The sequence below is a fragment of the Rattus norvegicus genome, chromosome 10 (assembly GCF_036323735.1).
Source record: "Rattus norvegicus strain BN/NHsdMcwi chromosome 10, GRCr8, whole genome shotgun sequence".
NCBI lineage: Eukaryota > Metazoa > Chordata > Mammalia > Rodentia > Muridae > Rattus > Rattus norvegicus.
In genome coordinates, this window is record NC_086028.1 from 89,323,095 (window position 1) to 89,347,463 (window position 24,369).

Below are 24,369 nucleotides of genomic sequence, written 5' to 3' on the forward strand. Positions count from 1 at the left end.
AATTTCTCAATAATAAATAATTGTAAAGAGGCATTTTCAGAGGAAGAAAAGGCTGATTTTTAAGGGCTGGTTTTTAAACAAACTTTTAAACAAAAGTATACAATCCTGAGAGCACCAGGAGAGGAGAAAAAGCACCCAGGAAAGTTCAAATTTACTTTTACATTTGACTTTCCCTAACAGGGCAACTTGGTCACGCCCAGCAAGTATGAGGCCAACCTGCACTGCAGCAGGGCTAATGTACATATGCACTGTGTCTCGTGATGAGGCCCCTAACAGTACAGCGGTAGTGCTTGGAGCAGTTGACAGTGGCTGCTTCAGCAGTGCCTTGGCTCTAGAGCTGCTGGTTACCATAGGTTAGCCATGCTCATTCTAATCTGTTTGTGCTAGGTATACTTGGTAATCATACAATTAAACAGTAATTAGAAAGTTTAAAAATCCAATAGAGTGACTGGAGAGATATCTTAGCAATTAAGAGCACATGTTGCTCTTCTAAAAGGACCTAGGTTCAATTCCCAGAACCCACATGGTGGTTCACAGCCATGAAACTCCAGTTTCAGGGGATCTGATAACCCTTTCCAGCCTCTATGGGCACCAGGCACATGGACATACATGCAAGCAAAACACCCACACAAATAAAACAAATAAAAAATAATAACAACTTTTTAAAATCTAAAAAGTATCTCAGCATGTTCTCTCACACGTTTTAAAAGATCTAAGTTCTCCTTGCATTTCAAAGGAACCCATAGAGAGCTTATGACTGAAATGTATACACAAAAGACATACAGTACTCTAGTCCACAGATCAAATCCCCAAGAAAAGGCCTTTAACCAACCTTGCAATGGACTATCTTCCAGTCCCAAAATGCATGTTTCTATAGTACTCATAAGATGGGTGATAAAGGGCCTGGAGAGGGGGGCTAAGCGGCCAGGCTGCCTGCTTTTTTCAGAGGACTCGAGTTCAATTCCCAACCCATACTGGGTGATTCACAACTATCTGTAACCCCAGCTCCAGGGGATCTTGGCCACTGGCACCTTCTCTTACATGTACAAACCCACACACACATTCACAGCTAAACATAAGATGGTCTTTAGGATTTTTTCCTCAGAGGACAGAGTGCAAAGAAGGACAGAGCCAGGGGATGTGGAGGGGCACTGCAGAAGAGCATCTAGGCTAGCAGGATGGTTCAATGGGCTAACAAGTGCTCACTGCTAGATCCGAAAACCTGAGTTCAATCCCTAGAGCCAAATCAACGTTAAAAAAAAAAAAAGCCTCTAGACATGACACGGCTTTTGAACTTGTGAACACACCAATCTGTTATCTACATAAGAGCTGCATAAGATTGGACCTGTCAGCCTTTCATCGGTGGAAGAGGGGAGGGTGCACAAGGCCACACCCCTTCCTGGAGGGACTATGGACAGTTACTGATATCTGGGGAAAGGGTGTCACGGCGGTATATCAATGGATGAATTGCCCATGCCAAGTACCTCCCACCTGTACTAATGCAAACAGCCCTAAATAAACTCAGGGGACATAGGCACAGGAACGAATACACACACACACGTGCATACACACACACACACAAACACACACACACACACACAGAGAGAGAGAGAGAGATACATAAAAGCAGAAGAGTTGCTGGGAACAGTGAGAGGGGGAGGGGCACGAGAGGACACTAGAAGGGCAAAAATGACTAAAGTTTATTATACACATGAATGAAACTGTCAAGGAAGAAAAATAAACTTTTAAGATTTATCTTATCAGGTGTGTGTACGAGTGTCCTCAGAGGCCAGAGGTATCAGATACCCTAGAGCTGGGGTTCTAGGCAGCTGTGAGTGGCCAGAAGTGGGTTCTGGGACCCAAACTCAGGTCCTCTGCAAGAACAATAAAAGCTCTTCAGTGCTGAGCCACCTCTCCAGTTTCAAAAAGTAAATCTTAAAAATATATAAAATATGGATTTTTAAAATTCATTTTGGACAAGAGGTATGAACCATTTATGAATTACACTGGTCAAATAAGAAATGAAACAAAGCAGTCACTGTATGGCTTTCAAATGACTCATCATTATTAATGTCTGAGATTTTAGTGGTTTACAAAGATGTTCTCTTAAAAGGAATTCTTAGTCTGTATCAACAGATCCTTCTGGAACCTAAATAAATCATCTACTCTCTCCGTGCTTTCAACTGTCGCATGCATCATCAGGAAAGCTGGATTGGGTAAGTCTTGATGGTCAGGAAGACTCCACGTTCTACTCTACACTCACTTCATAGATTACAGCCGCTTGATTTGTGTAAAATGACTTCCTGAACTTTGAACAAAATTACTTGTGTAAATCACATTTTTATACTTTCACTTGGCATCTTAAATGGGTCAAAGGCATTTTAAAAAATTCAAAAACAAAATAACAGAGACCCAGTAAGGGCTGGAAGGTGTACTAAAGATGAAAGAATAAATTCAGGTTTTGGCCTGAAGTTTTAGAACACTCTCCTGCCTCCCACTCTGATATTTTGTCTTCTTGTCACAATGCCTGACAACTGTAGGACATAGTTAAAAGCTTAGTAACTTTTATGAGCAAGAGAGATTAGTTGATTTCTATGTAGTTAAAATGCTTATAGTTTGAAACATTGAGAAAACGAATGTATCAGTAATTCCACTACAGGTATGTGTCCCAGACACTCTTGAACATTTGTCTAAAGAGAAATCTATAGAGAGACCCGCTAGAGCATCATCTTCAATGGCCAAGCACCGAGAAACACTGATCAGTAAAGGAACAAGGAAAAAGTCCGGTAAACTCACAACATGGAACACTGTATAACAATTTTATTAAAATAAAAACGTGATCTGACTTAGTAAAGGCAGCTAAAATAGTGAATGAGAAATATACTTCATAAGGCTTTGTGCATTGTGATACTACTCTGTGAACTGAAGAGTCCAACACATAACATATGTGCACTGTCTTCAACTTGACAACTGTGAGTGAGTATATTAAAATATCACTAAACTGTAGTTATTAAATGCATTTTAGTTTGAGTTCATGCTCCTAAATAGCAAACCAAGCGGTCACAATGTCCGAGACTGCGGTCAGCACCATGGACAGCGTCCCACCAGGTCAGGACCATGGTCAGTCCCAAAGTGGCTGAAGGTTCCACACAAGAGCAAAGCAAGTGTTAACTTTTTAAAATAATGCTTTATAGTGGTACTATACTAATTCAGATAACTTTACAAATGCTGGAGCACTGGCTGCTCTTCCAGAGGACCAGAGACTCCAATGGCCTCACCTAGCTCTCTAGGCATGCACAGTGTGCACAGATTTACATGCAGACAGAAACATTCAGATATATAACATATATCTTAAGTGACTTTTATAGGCAAAACTAAGTTATAAACAACAGTTTTGGAATCTCTTAGGCCTTTCAATCATCGAAGAGGCAGAAAACACGGCAAAGAAGTTGGACTTAAGTCTGATAAAGTATAACACTGGCAAACATAAACAAGTCTCACTAGGTGATTCTCCCAGAAAACACTCTCACACAGAAAGGACCCTTTACCTATAAAGTGTACAGATAGGACTTCTACTCCACAGTCCTTGAAATACCATTTCTCCAAAGCGCACCTGCATCACACTGACACTGACTAGCAGCTTCTACACTGTCCACATCGGCCAGGCCCCAACGTGTCCTTCAGACATCTGCCGCACCTGCCTTAGTCCAGCTCAGTCACTTCACTTACAGTTTGAGCCATGAAGTCCCCTGATTCATCTCTCTAAAGATCTGACTCTAGACAAGAAGACCATTTCTAGTAGAAGAAAACTGATTTTGTAACATAGGGTCAGCCACAAGATACCCTTTTTAACCTAAGAAAAGTTTGCAGTACACAGTTTTGGTTACTTTTTGTTGCTATAAGAAGACACCATGGCCGAGACAACTTAGAGAAGAAAGCATTTCATTTAGGGGCTCACAGGTCCAGAGAGTTAGAGTCCATGACCATCACAGCAGCAGAAAAGCAGTTATGGCACTGGACAGGGCTTATGTTCTGGTCCATAAACACGAGGCAGAGAGATAGGTAACTAGGAGTCACATGGACTTTTGAAACCTCAAGGCTAGCCCCAGTGACATGCCTTCTTCAACAAGGCCACACCTTTTAATCCTCCCCAAACAGTTCCACCAACTGGGGACCAAGCATTGGAATATATGAGCCTATGTTGGGGCACTGGCAACCAAACCACCACATGTACCTTTTCAAACAGAAAACAACTATATTAAAAGTTAAAATCGGGGCTGGGGATTTAGCTCAGTGGTAGAGCGCTTACCTAGGAAGCACAAGGCCCTGGGTACGGTCCCCAGCTCCAAAAAAAAGAACCCCCCCCAAAAAAAAAAGTTAAAATCAAGGGCTGGAGACAGCCCAGAAATTAAGAACATATACCTGGGTTTAGTTCCTAGCATCTACACAGGGCAACTTACAACTACTTGGAACTACAGTTCCAGGAGATCTAATGCCCCTGGCCTCCAGAAACACTAGCATGCATGTAGATGAACACAAACTCCCAAAATCATGCAGACACACACACACACACACACACACACACACACACACACACACACACATTTTAAAAGTTAGATTTAGGGCTGGAGGGATGTCTTAGCAGTTAAGAACACTGACTGCTCTTCCAGAAGTCCCAAGTTCAATTCCCAGCACCCATATGGTGGCTCACAACCATCTGTAATGGGATCCAATGCTCTCTTCTGGTGTGTCTGAAGACAGCTACAGTGTACTTATATAAATAAAAATAAATAAATCTTTAAAAAGGGTTAGAATTAAAGATACCTTGCCCTTCTATTTACACAAATTTAAAGAAATTAGAAACTTGCCCTACATTCAAGCACATTGCCTTGTTAAATATTTCACCAGGTAGCTGCTTTCGTCTCTGCAAACAGGGAACCCTGGCCTCTCACACTGACCCACTTCGCTTTGGCGCTAACTCGTCCACTTTCCCAGCCATGCTATGCTTCAGGTGAGATTGTTAAGGGAATCACTTTTGTCAGTGTTTCCTAAAATGTGGCTGAGAAGAACGGTTTAAAGGTGGCTGTTAAAAAACACAGTCACATGAATCAGATTCCCCCAGAGCTTGTGAAACTGTTTCTAAAGATAGACTGTCCAGGTAACCCTTTTAGGCTAGTCTGGAAAGCTCACTGTGCATCCCTCTCCATCAGGTGCCCCTGTGTAAACCAAGGGCCTTCGTTCTCACTCCGGCTTTTCTCAGCCCTCTTATTTGCTTCCACAATGAACAAAGAGCCCACTGAAGGTAAGCTCAGTGCCGGCCTTCCCTCCAACTCAGGGGAAAAAAGTAAATTGGCGTGTTTCTGGGCAAACACTCCCACTGGGATTCTCTCCTAGTTCTTTGCTGTCACTTTTCTGAGAAAGGTGAACAATGTGCTGGCACTTTATACCAACTTCTCTCAAAGATTATCGTCTTTGATCCAGTTTAAAGCTACTACATCTGAGAATGGCTTCAAACTCACCGGGCTGAGAGATAACGGTGGCCCCGTGATAGCAATGAGGACAACACACAGTCGGCGGAAGGGGTCCCAGAACACCATGAAAACGGAATCATTTGAGAAGTTGGATGAGCATACGGAGCTCCCACTTCAGAAAAGGAGGGTGGGAGGGGGGATCACAGACAAAGCCTGGGCAAAACCACCCCCAGGGCAAGCAGAGCATCACGCAACGGTAAAGCAATTCAGCCAGGTGTGGTGTGCACGACTTTACTCCCAGCACTTAGGAAGGAGAGGCAGGGGAGTCTCTGTGAGTTTGAGGCCAGCCTGGTCTACATGGTGAGTTCCATCCAGCTAGCACTGTGGGGTGAGACTATCTCAAGATAGAGGAACAAACATAGGCTGTGGCAATGCACGACTCCAGGTACAGAGAATGTACTTGAACATACGTAAGGCAGCATCGATCTTCTTCCTTTTTTTAATAAATGTTTGGTTGTGAGCTGAGCCTTTGACAGCTGAAACATTTTTCCAACCCAAGTGTTTAATTTTATGTACATGGATGTTTTGTCTTTATGTATGGTCAGGCAGCAATGCATGCACAGCCTTTGGGGGACAGAAAGGGCATCAGATCCCTGGAACTGGGATTACAGATGGTTGTAAACCTCTACCTGGGTATTGGGAACTAAACCTGGGTCCTCTGGAAGAGTGGCCAATGCTCTTATCCACTGAGCCATCTCTCAGGCCCAAGATCAATTATTGTTGAAGAATCAGACAAATAAAGGATGGTATTTTTAGAAGTGTGGCAGTGGAGAAAAAAGGGCAGTTAGGAAAGAAAATTAAGGATCACAAAAAAGCAGAGAAACAGGCCATGCCAACTAACTGCTCTACTTCCTCCTCTGCTTCAAATTATCTACAAAAGACTGCACTTCTCCATAGTAACCGAAAAGGATGCTCCCAGACCAATAATCTTATCTACAAAACCATGAAAAAGATAATTGCTTGCAAAGTCACTATAAAAAGAAAGCAATATAACAAAATACTGCAACATTTCAATTGTGAAATGTCTTCCCCAAATATCCATGAAATAGAAAACACACACACACACACACACACACACACACACACACACATCTCAAACCCACATCACAATTTAAATTATCCATCCTTAGACAAATCTTTTGTTGTTAATTTGTTTGTGTATGCATGTGTGCTGTATGTGCATGTGTCAGGGCACAGTGTATATCTGTTGATTTGCATGTATATGCATGTGTGCTGTGTATGCATGTGTCTGGGCACAGTATATATCTGGGGCAGGGGTGCATGCGCATGCACAGACATGTAAAGAGACCTTTGTTCATTGATTTCTACCTTATACAATTGAGGCGGAGTCTTGCTATACCAGGAGCTGCTGATTCTGCTGATCAGAATACCTTAGCCAGCTTGGTCTAAGGATACCATCTCCACCTCCCAGAGGCTGGGATCCTAAGCAGGCTACCACACCCACTGACACTCATGTGGATGCTGGGGATCTGAACTCCTGGTCCACCTGCACTCATGAGCACTAAGCCGTCTTTCCAGCCTGTGACTTGGGTTTTTCTTGTTTGTTTTTTATGGTCTGGGGATTCAATCTATGGTTACGTACACATGCATGTTAGGTGTGCCAATTAGTTTTTTGTCAACTTGACATAAGCTAGAGTAATCTGGGAAGAGGGAGCCTCAACTGAGGAAATGCCTCCATTAGATTGGTCTGTGGGCAAATCGGTGGGGCATTTTCTTGATTGATTGGTGTGCGAGGGCCCAGCCCACTCTGGGCAGTGCCACCCCTGCGGCTGGTCCTTGTGTAAGACAAGCTTAGCGAGCCATGGAGAGCAAGCTCATAAGCAGCCTTCCTCCATGGCCTCTGCTCTGCTTCCTGCCCTGCTTGACTTTCTTCCGTCCTGGCTCCCATCAGGATGTGCAACCAAATGAACTCTGTCCTCCCCCAGTTGCTTTTGGTCATGATCTTCTTTACCACGGCAAAGAGAGAGCAAACCAACACTCGCTGAGCTATCTCCCAGCCCCCTCAAGACTAAACCAGAATGTTAAAACTAAGAACAGAAATAAATACAAGACAGGCAATGGGCTTAGCAAGCCACTCAAGAGAGAATGTGTTCAGATGAACTAACTAAGATTCTGTGAATGAAGAAAAGATTATTTTAAGGATAAAAGTTAAATTATCAGGGGACGTGGAGATAGCTGAGCAGTAAAATGCTTGCTGCCTAAGTGTGAGGACCGGAACTCCAGCTCCAGCAGCCGCGCTGGCAATCGGAGGAAGCAAAGGATTTTAGGACCGGCTTTGGTGAGAAAGGGGGAGAGGCTGCACAGCACACGGTGCCTCGGTTTGCACAGCTGCCACCGGTGCGCTGAAGTGAAACATGTTTAAGGCCCAATAATCCATCTCAGTAACTGAGAATAATCCAGAAAATCAGCTTTAGGTAGCTACAAAAAAAAAAAAAAAAAAAAAAAAAAAAAAAAAATCCAAAAAACTCAAAAACAAAACAAAACAAAAAAACCCAAAAAAACAAAACTTACCTTCTATGTCCTGCCCAATAGAAAGTCCAGCCCATTTTCGCTATAAAATAAATGAGAGAACAAAAAGGACAAGTTAAAATCAAGTCGATCGAAATCAGAGAAATAAAAAAGATGAATGACTATGAATTTCAGAAGACTTTGTAAAACCAAGACACAGTTACATTGTTAAATGCTGAACTGTGACCCCCATACCCACCCATACCCAAAATGGCAGTCTTTAGCTCCCAGGGTGTGTGACCCTAACTGTATGTATAACCAGCGTCTTTGCAGACTGCATTAGGCTAAGCCCTAAGCCAACATGACTGGAGACTCAAGGAGAACGCCATGCGACGACAGAGGTAGAAACTGAAGCAATGCCAGCCAAGGACTGCCAACACCCCGCCAGCTGTGCACGGCCAGTCTTCCTGGAGCCCTGAGGGCAGCCTGCCTCTGTGCTACCTTTTCGAGCTGCCAGCCTTCAGAACTAGGAGAGAATAATATTTTTCATTTTTATCCATTTTTGTTTTCTTTTTATTATAGTTTAAAATTTCTATTAATTTAAGCTAATCAGATTGTGGTTCGTTTTTTATAGATAACCCAGAAATGAATGTAAACTACATCTTACAGGAAATATACAAAGCTTGACTATGTAGCCCAGGCTGGCCTTGGAACCTGGGATCTTTCCTCCTCTCTCAGGACTAGCACGTGCCACCGAATGTCACCGTGCCCAGGGCCCATCTACAGCAAAGCTATCCACAGCGTGGGAAGTTTTGTACAACGTAATACACCAGTCTTCGCTGCAGCAGATGTCTCTGTGTTAGTGCAACACTGCAGATTTGTGTGATTTGCTAATACTACAAAACTAAATGAAATTCATGAAATTAAACTAAAACTAGTCCGATGATCCACGCTGAAACTTAAGCTGGGACTTAAACCATGAACTGGTCAGGATTACCCTGTGCAATCTGCCTGGAGGATTTTCGGGTGCTTAGCACCAGTCACATGTCCTGACTACACTGGCAGGAGACAGGAATAGGATGCATTTAGGTAAGAATTCAGGGCTATCTCGTCAGATTTAAAATCAGTTATTGCTGATAGCGCTCCACAGAATTCTGGGAAGAATAACCTCTGGCTGAAAAACCTACTGCTCGCCTACTCATGTGACCACAGTGGGTTCTAGGGTGGGGGGTGGTTAAAAGGTGCTACACCGTGGGCATGTGCAATGAGCATTCCCTTTCCAATTTCTTCCCCAGGGCTCACACTTTCTTCCTCTGCCCCATATCCCCTAAAAGATCCTCTATGAAACCCACTTTCTCTCTGGCCAAGATGACATTTAGCAACATGCTAGTCAATCTAGACTTTGGGACACAAAGAGGTCACACTGAGGTTCTGGACTTTACCTGCAAGGACTATCTTTGGACGATAGTACCAGTCTCCAGTGTTTGTCCTGAGAAGTCAATCAGTTACCACATCCCATGACGCTGGAGTGTATCTTGGTAGTATTTGGCGTGTTTTGTTTTGTTTTGTTTTGTTTTGTTGAGACAGGGTCTCAATTTATAGCCATAGCTAGCCTGGAGCTCTGTTCAAAGCTAGATAGCCCAAACTTTTTCTTAAACTATATTAACTAAACTATTAAACTAAACTAATCAGTTCATTTTATTTTTTGAGACAGGGTCTGGGTCTCATATAGCCCACATTTTTAATCTATAGAAACAAATATAAAATTTACATTGCTAGGAATGTGGGTCATTGGAGTCCAGTGGCACCTATGGTAGTAGGAGTAAGCACTGGGCACCATGACGGTGGACTCCTCACAATCCGCTCAGTGATACCTTCCCGACTCTAGAGAGGCCCAGAAAATCTAGATCGTAGTCTAGACAACTACTCTTCACAGGTTAGGTCGGACAGCACAGCATTATAAAACCTCTATCATTAGATGTCAATTTTATAAATAATATAAATGATGTGTTGTTTTATATAATTTCTGTTATCCTGGGATTTTTTGTTAAAAGAACACCACACTCTTTCCAATAGTCAACATACCTCAGACTTTTATTTTTTCTCATTCGAAAAAACTGAAGAGGGGCTGGAGAGATGGCTCAGTCATTAAGAGCACTGACTGCTCTTCTTAGAGATCCTGAATTCAAATCCCAGCAACCACATGGTGGCTCACAACCATGTGTAATGGGATCTGACACCCTCTCCTGGTGTGTCTGAAGATAGCTACAGTGTACTTCTGTATAATAAATAAATAAATCTTTTTTTTTAAAAAAAAACTGAACATAATATAAAGGTATCACTGTAAGTAGTTAACAAATTAAAAATGTACTTTAGGGCCAGTGAGATGGTTCAGAAGGTTAAAGTATCTGCCATCAAACCTAACGACATAAACTTGAGCCTGGGGACCCAAATGACAGACTGACTCCCATCAACTGTTCTCTGACCTCCACTGTGGCATGAGTGCCCTCCCCGTAAACAAGTAAAATAAATACTTTCTTCTGAAGAGAGTATGTCTTTAAATTCTGTACGCAGCGTCTAGGTGGTTTTCTTCAATATGAATCAATACAGTCAGAGGCCAATGCTTGCTGAAAATGAGCTGAGTCTGCGACTTTCGGCTACGGAGAAGACATTTTGTCACCTGGGGTAAGCTGAACGCGATGCATCCGGGAACCACGGACGGATGGGTCCGCAGCGTAAATATGTACTTGTGGTTGGGGGACGTCCTCACCATCACATGCCTACAAGACAGAGCACAGGGCACCAAGGAGACGATGGCTTCTACGTGTGTTCTTCCCCGACTTATGTTTGAAGGACACAGATAGGAACATAGCACATAGGAGAGCCCTGACAGAAAACCCCAAACTGGGCTCCCAAAACCTGTAACTCAAGGGACATCGAGGCCCACACGACAGCAGCAGAATCCAGCAAGTTCCCATGGGGCTTCCAGTTTACAGGAAACTGAAGCACCGATTCACAGTCCTTGCCATGAAGTAAGAGGAAGGTGAATTTCCTTCTCTGAGGGCAATTTCACAGATCCCAATAAAATAAATGTAGGCGAACCAAAGGCAGAAGAACTAAGATATATATGAGATAGCTCTGTTTTTAAGGTTTATTAAATCTTTCATCAGACTCTCTCGGAGCCTGAACATTATGACAGCAGTGTGTAAAACAGATATCACAAATCAACATTACGATAGCGGTGTGTAAAACAGATACTACGAATGAAAAGTTTCCCCAAATACATCAACTTTCATACAGAAGTCCAACTTCGAAGAACTCTGAACCGATGAGTTATCAGAAGTGATCATTTCTCATGGTATTCTTCTACCCCAGGAAACTAATGCGCCCTCTGAGAGAGAAGCGTCCACCTCTGTGAAGTGCTGGCACTATCTTTTGTATATGAATGAGAGGGGGCGTAGGGGACGGCTGTAGAGCAACCCAGCAGAGCTGTTCACGCCAGGCATGCACTCTGCCACTGTCACCTCCAGACCCACCTTGTCTTTCAACAAACAGCCTTTTTACAGAGCTGCATTTAACGGTTTGCCCCTTACGTCTGCTGTATTTTAAGTGGAAAGCTCAGCAGGTGTAAAGAATGCCCTCCCTCATCGGTCAGCCTTCCCTTCAATTTAACATCACAGAATGCCCAATACGCCTCCCTCTGATGCTGGGGTAATTCCATAAGGCCCCAGATGGCCTTTTGATGTAGATGGCATTGACCTTGCCGACAGGCTTTGGAAGGCCAGTAGGTGACGTGAATCGGTTAAGATAAATTATGATGAAAATGCTTTTAAAGATTTGAAGTTTCATATACCTTCAGCTTTTACGTCTCTTATATTACCATAGGAACAATGATCACGCCAGTAAAACTTTATGAAGGGATCACCGACATGCTGGGCACTGCTGTAAATGTTTTATCCCTCACGACTCCTCCATTTTATAGAGCAGGGACCAGGAACACAAAGGTGGCAAATGCCTTTCCCGTGACTGTCACTACTAGGACTCAAACTTGGACAATGAGACCCCAAAGCAAGGTGATACCAACCACATGACAGGATACCAGCACCCACTGTGTCTACCCTAAGAAAGCCAGCTTTTAAGAACATTCTATGAATAATGTATATAGTCTGCATTTACCACAGTTCAACAGAGTAATGACAGAAATACGTAACTCTCATCTCCTCCATTTTCCAACCTGGCAAGAGTAATTAAAAAAGGCAACTTCCAAAAGTTTTCCTAAAATGATTCTTTGGAATCATATTCTAAAATAAGACCTAGCAAGTTAAAAGAATCAAGTCAGGTAGCTACTCACTGGCCAGACTGGTAATCCTTTTCGTTCACAACTGCACAGTTGCTTAGAGACAATTCATCAGTAGGGCATCTCGCAGCTTGCATAGTCTGTAAGAAACAATGGTTGGAAACATAAGACTAAGTCATGGTTCCAACCTTAAAGAACACCGCATGCCTCCTGCTCGTAGCTCTCAGCCACAAACGCTGCAGAAAACACTCCTCCATCTTGACTCCTGTGCTTTGTCCTCTGGGTAGCAGCGCCCTTCATTTGGGAAGCTGCCTGACTCTCACTTTCTGTGGCCTGTGCGACTGCAGGTAACAGCCTGTGTGCAGCTGCGTTCACTCCGATTCCCCGTCTCCCCCAGCACTAGAAGAAAGCACCCCTAACCACACGACTGCATGTAGGCTTTCCACTCTAAACGGTATCAACGGAGTCCTTCAGAAAGCAAAGGCCACAGACAGCGAATACACACTGGAAACACAGACCCGACAACCAAGTTAAAGTCCTTGAGGCCAGTCCGGCTACTGCTTAGAGACGATATATCCTTTTTCTTTTGCTCAAGCTTATTTGAATTGATTTTCTATCTCTTTCATAGAAAAGAATCATGACTGATAAAATGCAATAGAGTCAAGTAGTAAATTTGATAAAAGGTGTTATGAAAAGGCATCTTTTTTTATAAGAGATCTCGAGTGACTATGAATTGGATTTCCTGTAGATGAAAGGAAATCATCTTCCAGCCTAAGGCAGGAAGATTACTGAAAGTCTGAGGCTAGACCAACCACACTGCACAGCAAGCAAGGTCCTGTCTCAAAAAGTAAAACAAAAACCAGAAAAAGCTTCCAAACATTTCTCAACGGAATTAATTATAAAGTGTATCCAAAAAGAAAAACAGCAACCAATGGCCCTTTTGGTTAATACCTACAAGCCAAATATTCTCTTAAATAATGGTACACCCTGGTATAGTTGAGGTTAGCTTTCAACTCAATAAATAGGCTTGCCTTGAGCTTCTAATTCTCTTGCCTCCTCTTCCTGAGTGCTGGCAGTATGGGAGTGTGCCACCATGCTTGGTTTATGTGCTTCTGGGGATTGAACCTGGGGTGTCGTACATGCTAGGCAAGTTCTCTACCAACTGAGCTATACCCAGCCTCATGGGTGCTTTTATCCAGTAACACTTTTGTTCTCTACAGTGTCCTGGCCAGCTCTGACATCAGTGGTTCTAAGTGTTTATTCTTCAAACTTCAAGTCAAACTCCAAGCCAAAACCAATCATCCTTAAATTTGTTGCCCAAGTACAAATTGATATGATGAACTTTGACCTTTCCTTGTGTATATGTTTTTTTTTTCTTTTTTAAATTTTCATTTTTCTTCCCTTGGCCTTGGGGTGTTGGGATCACAGGTGTGAATGTCCACACCAAACTTTTTTGGGTTTTGAGGGTTTGGGGGGTGGTGGTGTTTGTTTGTTTTTTTCTTTCTTTTTGTTTTTTTTTTAAGATTTATTTATTATGCATAAGTACATTGTACCTGTCTTCAGACACACCAGGAGAGGGCATCAGATCCCATTACAGATGGTTGTGAGCCACCATGTGGTTGCTGGGAATTGAACTCAGGACCTCTGGAAGAGCAGCCAGTGCTCTTAACCACTGAGCCATCTCTCCAGCCCTTGGTTTGGTTTTTCAAGACAGGGTTTCTCTGTGTGTAGACCTGGCTCTGCAGACCAGGCTGGCCTCAAACTCTGAGAGAGCTACCTGCCTCTGCCTCCCCAAGTACTGGAATTAAAGGTGTGCACCACTATCGCCCAGCTGATATTAGTACTTCTATTTATAGCTTTTACTGAAGATAAGCTTTCCAGACCTAATGACACTAAAAAGCCTCGAGTTCTGTCAGGACTTAGAGTTTCATTACACAAGATGAACTTCTCTATCTGCTGAAAAGCATGGGGTAGTTAATGCTGTGCATCACAAAACCCTATTAATGTTGACCAGGTGCCAACATAGCTGTTCTCCCAGAAGAACAGACACAAAGTGTAGAAAACACTGGCAGCCCTTGCCCTATTCATAGGTAAATTACTGATACAGGTTGGTCAGAACCAGAGGTGTGCAGGATGTCACAGGATGTCCTGAGGTCTTTTTATCTAAACAAGGTCTTTACATACCTGATCTTCCCTACACGCCACACGGAGATAGGAAGTACATCATTTTCTTCATTAGCAATTTATTTTTATGTTTGTGAATGGGTCTGTGTGATATGTCATATGTGTGTAGGTGTCTGAGGGGGCAGAAGACAGTGTCAGATACCCTATAGCTGGAGTCACAGATGGTTGTGAGCCACCCAGAATGGATGCTGGGAACCAGACTGGTCCTCTAGAGATCATCCGGGGCTCTCAACCACTGAGCCATTGCTCTAGCGCCTCTCTCTCTCTCTCTCTCTCTCTCTCTCTCTCTCTCTCTCTCCCCCTCCCCCCTCCCTCCCTCCCTCCCTAAGATCATATAGGATTACTGGTAACTACAAAATATTTAAAAGAGCTTAAGGTGTTGGTGAACATCTGTGATCACAGCTGTCTTGAGGCTAAGGCAGGAAGGAGACTACAACTTTCAGGACAGCCTGGACATCAGTGAGTTCTGGGCAGCTTAAGGCACTGAAAGACCCTGTCTCAAAAAAACGAAACAAAGAGGGTTTTAAACCAAGAATAGTTACCTAATTATTTTATTTAAAAACAAATTGAAGAGTCTACTTAGCCCAGTGGTTTGGCACACGAAGGCTCCTGCTGCCAAAGTCTGACAGCCTGAGTTCAAGGCCCAGGAGTCAAGAACTGACTCTTGAAAGCTGTCCTGCGACCTCCAGACATTCAACCTAAAGACAGACCCCAGACCCCTAAGTGTGTGTGCTTTTTAAAGTTAGGAACAAAATAGTTTAAGTTTCATGCTATCTGAATGATGGCTTCCAAGGGTTTTTCTGAACACACTTATTAGCACTATGGAAAGTGTAATGCATTTTAATTAATTTGAAGAAAAACGACAGATGGAAATGTACCAGCCACAGTTCAGTAAAACATTTCCATAAATGGGATTAGTTTGATTAAAAAAAAACAATGTCATAATTTCAAAAGTACAGCCAAATTCCTTTACTTTGATCCAAACTTTGATTGTCACTAAAATCAAGTGACAAAAAATGCTAAATTTGGGAACAGGCCTTTGAGCAAAACAGCAGAGCAAGATACTGAAGAACAATGACTCATCTCTTGCTTTAGGGGTCACTTAGTAAAGACAGGAGATTAAAAATTGATCGTTGGCTTCTTTCTGTATGTTTTGCTGTGTATAAAATCTCAGTGCATCAGTGAATGCGCAATATGGACATACTGGGGTTCTATAAATAATCTGACATGTGGGATTCATGACCAAATATTTGGAAAACACTGATTTCCCATGACATGAACAGAGTCAAGGTCACAAGCGTGCCTTCCTAATGAAACAGCATTTTGTTAAGGTCACACCTAGACCAGCCATCCATCAAAAACACAACGATTTAAAGTTCTCTATCTTCCGAGAGTCTCTTCACTCTCGAGTTTCTTCCTTTGATTATCTTTCCCCTAAACCTGCATCCCTTCCTTGGCCAATTCTTATACACTCTACAGTTCTCAGCTTAGACAATATTTATTCCAGGAGACATCCTGGGCAGCTGCCCCACTCACCTAGACTGATAAATCACAGAGAAGCCCTGACTCTGACCTTTACTGTCTGCCTCCACACTTGAAACATACATAGGATGATGATTCTTAAGGTCGGAGACTAGATTTCACTCATGTCCGTACTTCCAGAGGACTACTCCTGGACCTGGTACACAGTGAGTGCTTGCTAATCATAGATTAATACAAATAGGTTTCAAACCACCCAAAGAAAAAGTGTCCAAGGCGGTAACGCTTCAAGGTCATTTGGAATGACTTGATCATTATATAGTCTGGGGCGAGGAATATAGTTCCAAAGGTGAGGACAAGGGATCCATACAGCAAACTGGTTGAGGAACCTAGCATATATGGGAGCTCTGGGTTTGGCCAGGAGCTGATATCTCAGTGGATAAAGAGGAAGTGTATTTGAGGGTGATTCTTGACATAATCCTCCTGCTTTACATGTACACACAGAAGACATGTACACACACGAAAATGTGCACCTACACAATGCCAAAAACATACACACGCAAAAGCACACCAATACATATGCTTCTACACACTTGGAGAAAGAGAAATCAGTGAGTGGAACACAATTACTTACGTGATGGAGCCAACACAATAGAAGCTTTACACAATGCTAAGTTAGCCCCATTGGTAACCCTGCTCCCCTGCCAATGTCCTTCAATGAGAAGGGGCGGGAATCTGTGGTTATCATCCAGGCGGCCAATTTAAACAGATGCTACGAGTAAAAGGCCTCCCTATTAAAAACCAGAAGCATCTGTGTTTTTATGGTAAGCCAGGCAGGGTATCTCATTTTAAAACAAAGTGTAAGTCCCTATAAATAGTCAAGTTGTCTATTTACCATAGAAATGCCAAGGGAAAATTCCATGATTTTTTTCTAAAACTGATTTTGCCTCTAGGGAAAAATAACACAAGCCAACCACTACAGGCATATAACCTTTAAAACACGAAATTACAATCAGTGATGGGTTGTTTTATTAAGTCGAATTCTTCAAGTTACTGGAACACATATCTGTTTAAGGACAGAGATATCTTCATTGTAACTTAAAATGTCAACAGTATGGATGTGGGCTATAGGCCATTGGCAATCCTTAAATAATGTCAAGGTTAACAAACAAAAGGGACCTTCAGAGGAAGTAATTATGACATGGGTATTCCAGAGCCTTTAAATGGCAGAGAATTTGCTTCTCTTCAAAGAAAGGGGAGGAGAGGGGAATCGCAAACCTTAAACAAGATTTCTCTGGACAATATTTAAGTTTGCAAATTTAAATAACACTCTTATGTAAATGTTTCCTGAAGCAAATAGACTACTTGAGTGAACCTTTAAATCAAATTAACAGTACAGCCAAATAGACAAAGAAAATTACAACATGAGGAGGTGAGCGGTAATGCCCGTGTAATCCCAGTCCTTGAGTGGTAGAAGCAAGAAGATCAGGAGTTTAAGACGATCCTTGGCTACAAAGAGACTAAAGACCAGTCAGGCCTATCAGAAACCCTATCCAAAAAGAAAGAGAAGAAATGCAAAATGGTGTGCTAGCAGACTAGAAAGGGCTCATCACCAGACAGTCCCTCCTACCGTGACTATAACCCTTAAGAACACTCAGTCTCTTCCTCAGACTTCCTGCCTCAGGCCTTGGTTACATTTCTCCAGAGGCTTGCAGATTCCCACAGGAAAGAGGAGAGGAGAATACGGAAACTTACCCCAAGGCCAGCCTAGCTGTGGGGCAGGTGTGTGTGTGTGTTGGGGGGGGAGGGGGGAGGGAGGTGTGCTGAGGGGGAGGGTTGTGTGGACCATGACTTACATCTGTAATCCCAGCATTGGGAAAGTCAAGGAAGGAAGAAGATGGCCACAAGTGTCCATAGCTGTTTCAACGAGGGACTGACATCTCAGAGAAAGATAAAAGAAACCTTCACTTTTCAACAAAGTAACTCCCAGACATATGACTGCTAACATTAATAAAAACTTAGAGGGCTGGAGAGATGGCTCAGTGGTTAAGAGCACTGACTGCTCTTCCAGAGGTCTTGAGTTCAATTCCCAGCAACCACATGGTGGCTCACAACCATCTGTAATGGGATCTGATGCCCTCTTCTGGTGTGCCTGAAGACAGCTACAGTGTGCTTATATATAATAAACGAATAAATCTTTAAAAAAATAAAAACTTAGAATTTCATTTTGGAGTATCACTATCCACATTTCAAGGATCACAAGTGCCTAATCTCTACCTCTGCAGATAGTTCCAATAGATTACGAGTGATTGGTCCAGAGCGACATAGGAATCTCACTATAAATGACTGTCTATAAGGCTATAGAACCTCCTACACTATAAACTCCTATGATACCTGCTGTTTTGCTTTTGGCTGGTTGGTTTTCTGTGTGGTTGGTTGGTTTTATTTTGTTTTGTTTGTTTTGTTTTTGTTTTTTTGAGACAAGCGTTTCAGTAGCCCAGGCTGGCCTACAACTTGTTATATAAACAAGGATGGCCCTGAACTTCTAATCCCCCCACCTCTACCTCCCCAGTGTTCGAATTATAGATATGTAACTACCACACCTGGTCTTGTTAAATCTTTTAAGACAGGCTGGTGAGAAGCCTCAGTGGTAAATGTGCTTTTCCCCCACGCTGAGGCATTCCATCCCCGAGACCCACATGGTGGATTCCCACGAGCCATCCAAGTGCAGGCCATGATTCGTGCAGAAACCTCCCTACCTCAAACCCTCACATAAATAAATGCAATTTAATCTAAAAGAAAATCTGAAGGCGTGGGTTACAAGGGGAGGGGGACACACAAAGCTTGGTGTGCCGTAGTTACTTTCAGTTCTCTTGGAGTATCCTTGAGGTCCCTGACTCAGACAAATGCTATGCACATAACGAGCGAACCTCTTGACACCTGCCGAGTCCTCGAGATTCTTTTATAAATGTATATTTTAAGAAGCTTTCACTTTGATCTTTCAGGGGGAAAATCCGTGCCGAAAAATGAGAACATCAAACACCCATGACATCAAATACTGGCAAGAGTACAAAGCAGCTTCGTTTAAAGTTTATGTGGCCTAGCAAATGTAACCCCAGGTCTTTGGTCAATAAGCTGAAAACCTACGTCCACGAAAACACTAAACATAGAGGTTCACAGCACCTGTATTCATGATAGACAAAACTAGAAATATCACAAATGTCCTCCTAAAGACGAATGGATAAACAACTATGTTATAGCCATGAAATGAAATACTACTCAGGTATTAGGTAGAAATTAATCATTGATGTATATATTTACTGTTCTACGGGCAGTTGGGCCCGGGAGAATGGAGCCAATACGTGAGGTGAACTGAAGTTTTAGTCAGCGCATCGGACAATTTATACTCTGGGGGTCAAGAGCAATCACCTAGGTAAAGTTTGCATGAGCTCAAGCTGTATGCAATCACAAGGCAAGGTACATATGGCAAAAACATGTTTTTCCATGGAGGCATAGAAAGGATAGCTTAAACGTTTAATTAAGTAACAGTCAGCAAGCAATGATGAGCAATCTACTATCTACTACACCTGGGAGGAGCACGAAAACATTCCGAGAACAGTTCCGTGTTTTGAGGAAACTGGGGGTCACAAGACTCTTGCTGTCTGGGAGTTTTCTCACAGGCACTCAGCACGGTCCTCACTCAACTCTGTTCTTGGACCTCGTTCTGACAGGAGTGTATGTGGTGAGTAGGCGTGTGTGCATATGTATGTGTGTGTATATGAGTGTAAAGCTGGGTGAAAGAAGCCGTCTGTGAGAGCAAGCACATGGTGTTTGTCCTGTGTCTGGCCTAGGCCACTCACTGGAATGATTCTCAGGCCCCGCCAGGTTGCAGTGCATTATCCATTTACACGTCATTCTTTTCTACAACTGGGCTGGGCTCCACTGTCTGGGCACGCCTTATCATTTCATCCTCAGGGAAGACTCAGATTGTTTCCCCTTGGGGGCTTTAAGAATAATGCTGCTGGGGCTGGGGATTTAGCTCAGTGGTAGAGCACTTGCCTAGCAAGCGCAAGGCCCTGGGTTCGGTCCCCAGCTCCAGGAAAAAAAAAAAAAAAAAAAAAAGAATAATGCTGCTATGAACAGCCGGGCAGAAGTGGAATGTGGGGTTTGGGGGGTTTGTTTGTTTTGTTTGTTTGTTTGTTTGTTTGTTTGTTCTGAGACAGCCAACCGTGACCTCTTAACTTGTGATTCTCTAGCCTCGGTTTTTGAAGTCAGGATTACAGTGTGCACCACCATGCCTGGCTCAGTGCATAAGTTTACATATGAGCATTCGTCTTCAGTTTTCCGCCACATGCTCACCAGATACGTAATTTACAGTCTTTCTCCCATTCTGGGGGGTTGTCCTCATTTTCTTCATCATCCCCTTTGACACATTAAAGTTTTAATTTTGTTAAAACCCTTTCCTCCTGATTGCTAATACTTTCGTATCACGCTTTTAAAAGCCGTTTCCTAATTTGAGAGCGCCCATTTTTAGAATCTGGCCCTTCTTGGAAGGATCGGAGTTAGGTCTTTGAATTGTTGTTGTTTATTCTTTCTGACGCTTGAGCGGGGAACTGTTTCCTTACTTCCTCTTTTAGATTGGCCGTCGTCATGGGATAGAAAGGCAGCTGGCTCTGGATATTGCTTTCCTGTGCTACAACTTTGCTGAACTTTGTTACTGGTTCTAATTAACCACTCCCCCTCCCCCCAAGATAATGGCAGTGCACTTACCCAGCATGCACTGAGTCTCTAGGTTCAATCCCCAGTATGACACAAAACAACACCAACAAAGGAAACCGTGCAGCACCATGCTGTCTGCACAGAGTGATGCTTACGGGTGCCTTTTACTCCCTGGCACAATGGCCCTACCTAATGCTTGCAGTGATATTGAACAGAAGTGGCCAGGAGACATCCTAGCCTTGGTCTGTGCTCAAGGGAATCCTTTAACCTTCACTGTGAAGAAGTACGATGACAGCTGTGGGGTTCTTGGTTGGTCAGGTTTTATTTTATGAGCCAGATTTTGACAGTGCCAGTTCATAAGGTTGCTTTGAGAGTCTAACAGGAAAAGATCTGTGAAGGTGTGTTCACAACTGCAAAACGCCGCCTCGTTTATAATTGTGCTCCACAGACGGGTTTCCTCACTCTAAGCAAAGTTTACTCCAAAGGTTCCTAGATAAAACAATTTGACCCCCAAAACAAACAAAAATAAATAAAAATAAAAACAGTACTGTACCTAAGGACATCACATAAGGTCTAATGGATACCATGTCTTCAAAGCAGCAAAACCCATTGACTTACACTGATGGGCCTCACCCTAATTACCTTAATTGCTGGTGCTGATCTGTACCCCTGTAATTACACACACACACACACACACACACTCACAGCATATTTGCAATACTGAAAGGCCTCTCACTTAATACAGCTTAACAAATACAAGCATAACGATGGTATCACTTAAGCATTTTATAATTTAAAATTATTTTTAAATACTTATGTCAAAGTGGCTGGTGAAAGGCAATCAGGCCATTATTAGTCTACCCGTTCTGTTCTTTGGTTAGAAAGGCTCTTTGGGGCAAGCTGGGAATACAGCTCAGGACTAGAGTGTTTACCTAGCACACGAAACAATAAAACAAGGGAAAGAGGTCTGCACCCAGCACGATGGTGACCCCATGGCCACAGAGAGAGACCCCTTCCCCCTAGTCTTCTGTCTCTACACCCCAGCATCTTCCCTTGATTCTGAGGCCACATACATTTAGGGCAGAATTGCATACGAGTGACTGGGAAGAGTGGTTGGAATATCAGGGGAGCGGTGGGTCCGGCTGATCTGGTGAAGGCGGCAGTGGTTTTGGCAGGGAGGACAATGCAGACAGGGGCAGTGTGGGATGCTGGGAGGATCTTTTTTCTTAAACTGGGTATTGATTTCCTTGGGTGAGTTCACTTCGTAAAAGTGGAACCAATGTTGGGCGGCGGGTGGTGCATGCGCTTAATCCCAGCACTCAGGAGGCAGAGTTCGAGGCTGGCCTAGTTTACAGAGTTCCAGGACCGCCAAAGCTAGAGAGAGAAACCCTGTCTCAAAACAAAACAAAAGAAACAAAGTAAAACCAACTACCAGGCTGCTTGTGTTTCTGTGGCAGGTTTTGGACCGTTACAGGCGTTTCCACAGGGGCTGTACTGGTTTGCCTTCATTCCTTCCAGCGGAAGGGAGGGAGGACTCCAGCTGCTCCACAGCGTGCACTGAGGATCTTGGGGCTCTCACTCTACTTCCTGGTGAGAGTGCAGCCCTGCCTCTCTGAGCTTCAGTTCCTGTTTCTCTGAGGATGAATGAGGTCAATTACCTAGCGAATGTTATGGACACCATCTTTCTGAAATGCCGGTTTGAACCTTTGGTCTACTTTTCTGCTGGCTTCCTGTTGTTTCTTTTTATGATTAATTGGCAGGTTTTGGTTTGTTTGCAGTCTAGATGCAAATTCTATCAAATGCATGTGCTCAGATGTCTTCTTGCTCTCTGTGGAGTCTTCCTTCTCTCATTCGGTGTGTGCTAAGGACAGACTTTGGTCATCTCCCCCCCCCCCCCCACTCACGTTTACATAACAAGGCCCTGAAACTTAAAGCCTGCACTGCTAACCCAGTGACCACTCTGGAGTTAGAACCTAGAGGGTAACTAAGGTTAAGTAAGATCAAGGTGATGGGGCTCTACTCAGAAAGGATTCTGACCTTCTAGGAAAAGGGAGCTCGAGCGCTCGCGCGCTCTCTCCCTCTCTCTCTCTTTCTTTCTCTCTCTCTCCTCCCTCCCTCCCTTCTCCCCTCCCTCCCTTTTTCTTCCTCCTCCTCCTCCCTCCCTCCTTCTCCCCCTCCCCATGCTGCTGCTGCATCCAGTCCAGAGGAGATGATTCATCAGCCTAGCATGCAGGCACCCTGATTTTGAACTTCTGGCCTCCAGAACTAGGAGAAAATACATTTCTGTTGTTTAAGCTACTCTGTAAGTGGGACTTTTGCTACATCAGTCTGAGCAAAGCACAAGGGTGCCCTTTGATACGCAGTCTTTAATGGAGTCCATTTTTACTCCTTCATAATTATTTGTTTTTATTCCGAATAAGGAATCTGATGCCTCTCCCTCCCCACCCCCCGGCCATTTGGTAATTTTTTGGTCTCACTTCTAGTTGACTTGCACTGTGTTCAGTGAGGAGCTCTGCACCTTGGGTAGGCTCCTCAACACCCTGAATAAGACTGCTAATTTGAGCCTTCCAAATCAGAGTAGTGCGGAAATAGGTTTTGTGCTGTCTGCTCCAGCTGCCATTAGTCATATGCAGCCCCTGAAATGTGGTCAATTCAACTGAAAAGTTGGATTTTTCTTTTTTAAAATAAATCTACCCCCCAAAATGCCAATACTGGAACTAAAACCCAGACAGGGTCTTAACTATTGCAACCTTCTTGCTTTCCGCTTCCCAAGTAGGCCCACGCCACCAGGCCTAGACAGAAACTGGATTTTTAACTTGCTTTTTTATTACTCTATACCTATAACCATTTTGTTTCCTCAGCAATGACTAAGAGAGAGGCCTGAAATTCCCTGCTATCACCATTTCTGTCAGAAGCAGTTTGATCAAGTCAACTAGAAGCAAATGACTGAACAGCCAGGGGCCAGAAGACTTCTTACTTGGAATAAAAACAAGTAATTATGAAGGAGTAAAAATAGACTGCTGGGCTGGAGAGATGGCTCAGCGGTTAAGAGCACCCGACTGCTCTTCCAGAGGTCATGAGTTCAATTCCCAGCAACCACATGGTGGCTCACAACCATCTGTAAAGAGATCTGATGCCCTCTTCTGGTGTATCTGAAGACAGCTACAGTGTACTTATATATAATAAATAAATAAATCTTTAAAAAAAAAAAATAGACTGCCACCTGGAGTGGCTCAAGGAGTCTCTGACACTTGCGATTCAGGTAGAGCCAAGACCCTACATTTAGCGGTAGATAATAGCTTCAAGCCGAGGTAGCATGAGGTGGGGCTGGAGTTTATTAGGAAAGGTTATTAACACATACTTAAGCATGGATGAGCGCAATAGAGGTGCTTAAGAAAGGGCACTGCACACCCCAGTACTGGTGTGGGCTTCTCAGGAGAAAGCACTTAAGCTCTTTGTAACAGCCACACATGCAATCTAGGAGCTTGAAGGGTTACAAAGGAACCTTTTCTTATTTTTTTTCTCTTCAGTAAGTCCTAAGGAGTACTGAGTAAGACTGTAGCTGGTAAGACAAAAGCACAGGTAACAAGGTTTAGAAGAAAGAGTTCAGACACTTTTTCAAAATCGTTAATCAAGTGTATAGTCTTGTTTGTGAGATTCTCAGGAAATTTCAGGTTTATATGTTGGGGG

At 43.3% G+C, this 24,369-nt stretch overlaps 1 protein-coding gene across 1 annotated transcript in view; it reads right to left on the minus strand.

The window, feature by feature from the left end:
- Nucleotides 1–24,369, minus strand: part of Nsf (N-ethylmaleimide sensitive factor, vesicle fusing ATPase) — a 129,447-nt gene that overhangs the window by 95,158 nt on the left and 9,920 nt on the right. Inside the window, exons 2-4 of the mRNA NM_021748.2 lie at nucleotides 12,352–12,437; nucleotides 10,681–10,780; nucleotides 8,064–8,103 (exon numbers count right to left, since the gene is read on the minus strand). Of these exons, the coding sequence (NP_068516.2) occupies nucleotides 8,064–8,103; nucleotides 10,681–10,780; nucleotides 12,352–12,437 (226 nt within the window). The remainder of the gene's footprint in view (nucleotides 1–8,063; nucleotides 8,104–10,680; nucleotides 10,781–12,351; nucleotides 12,438–24,369) is intronic.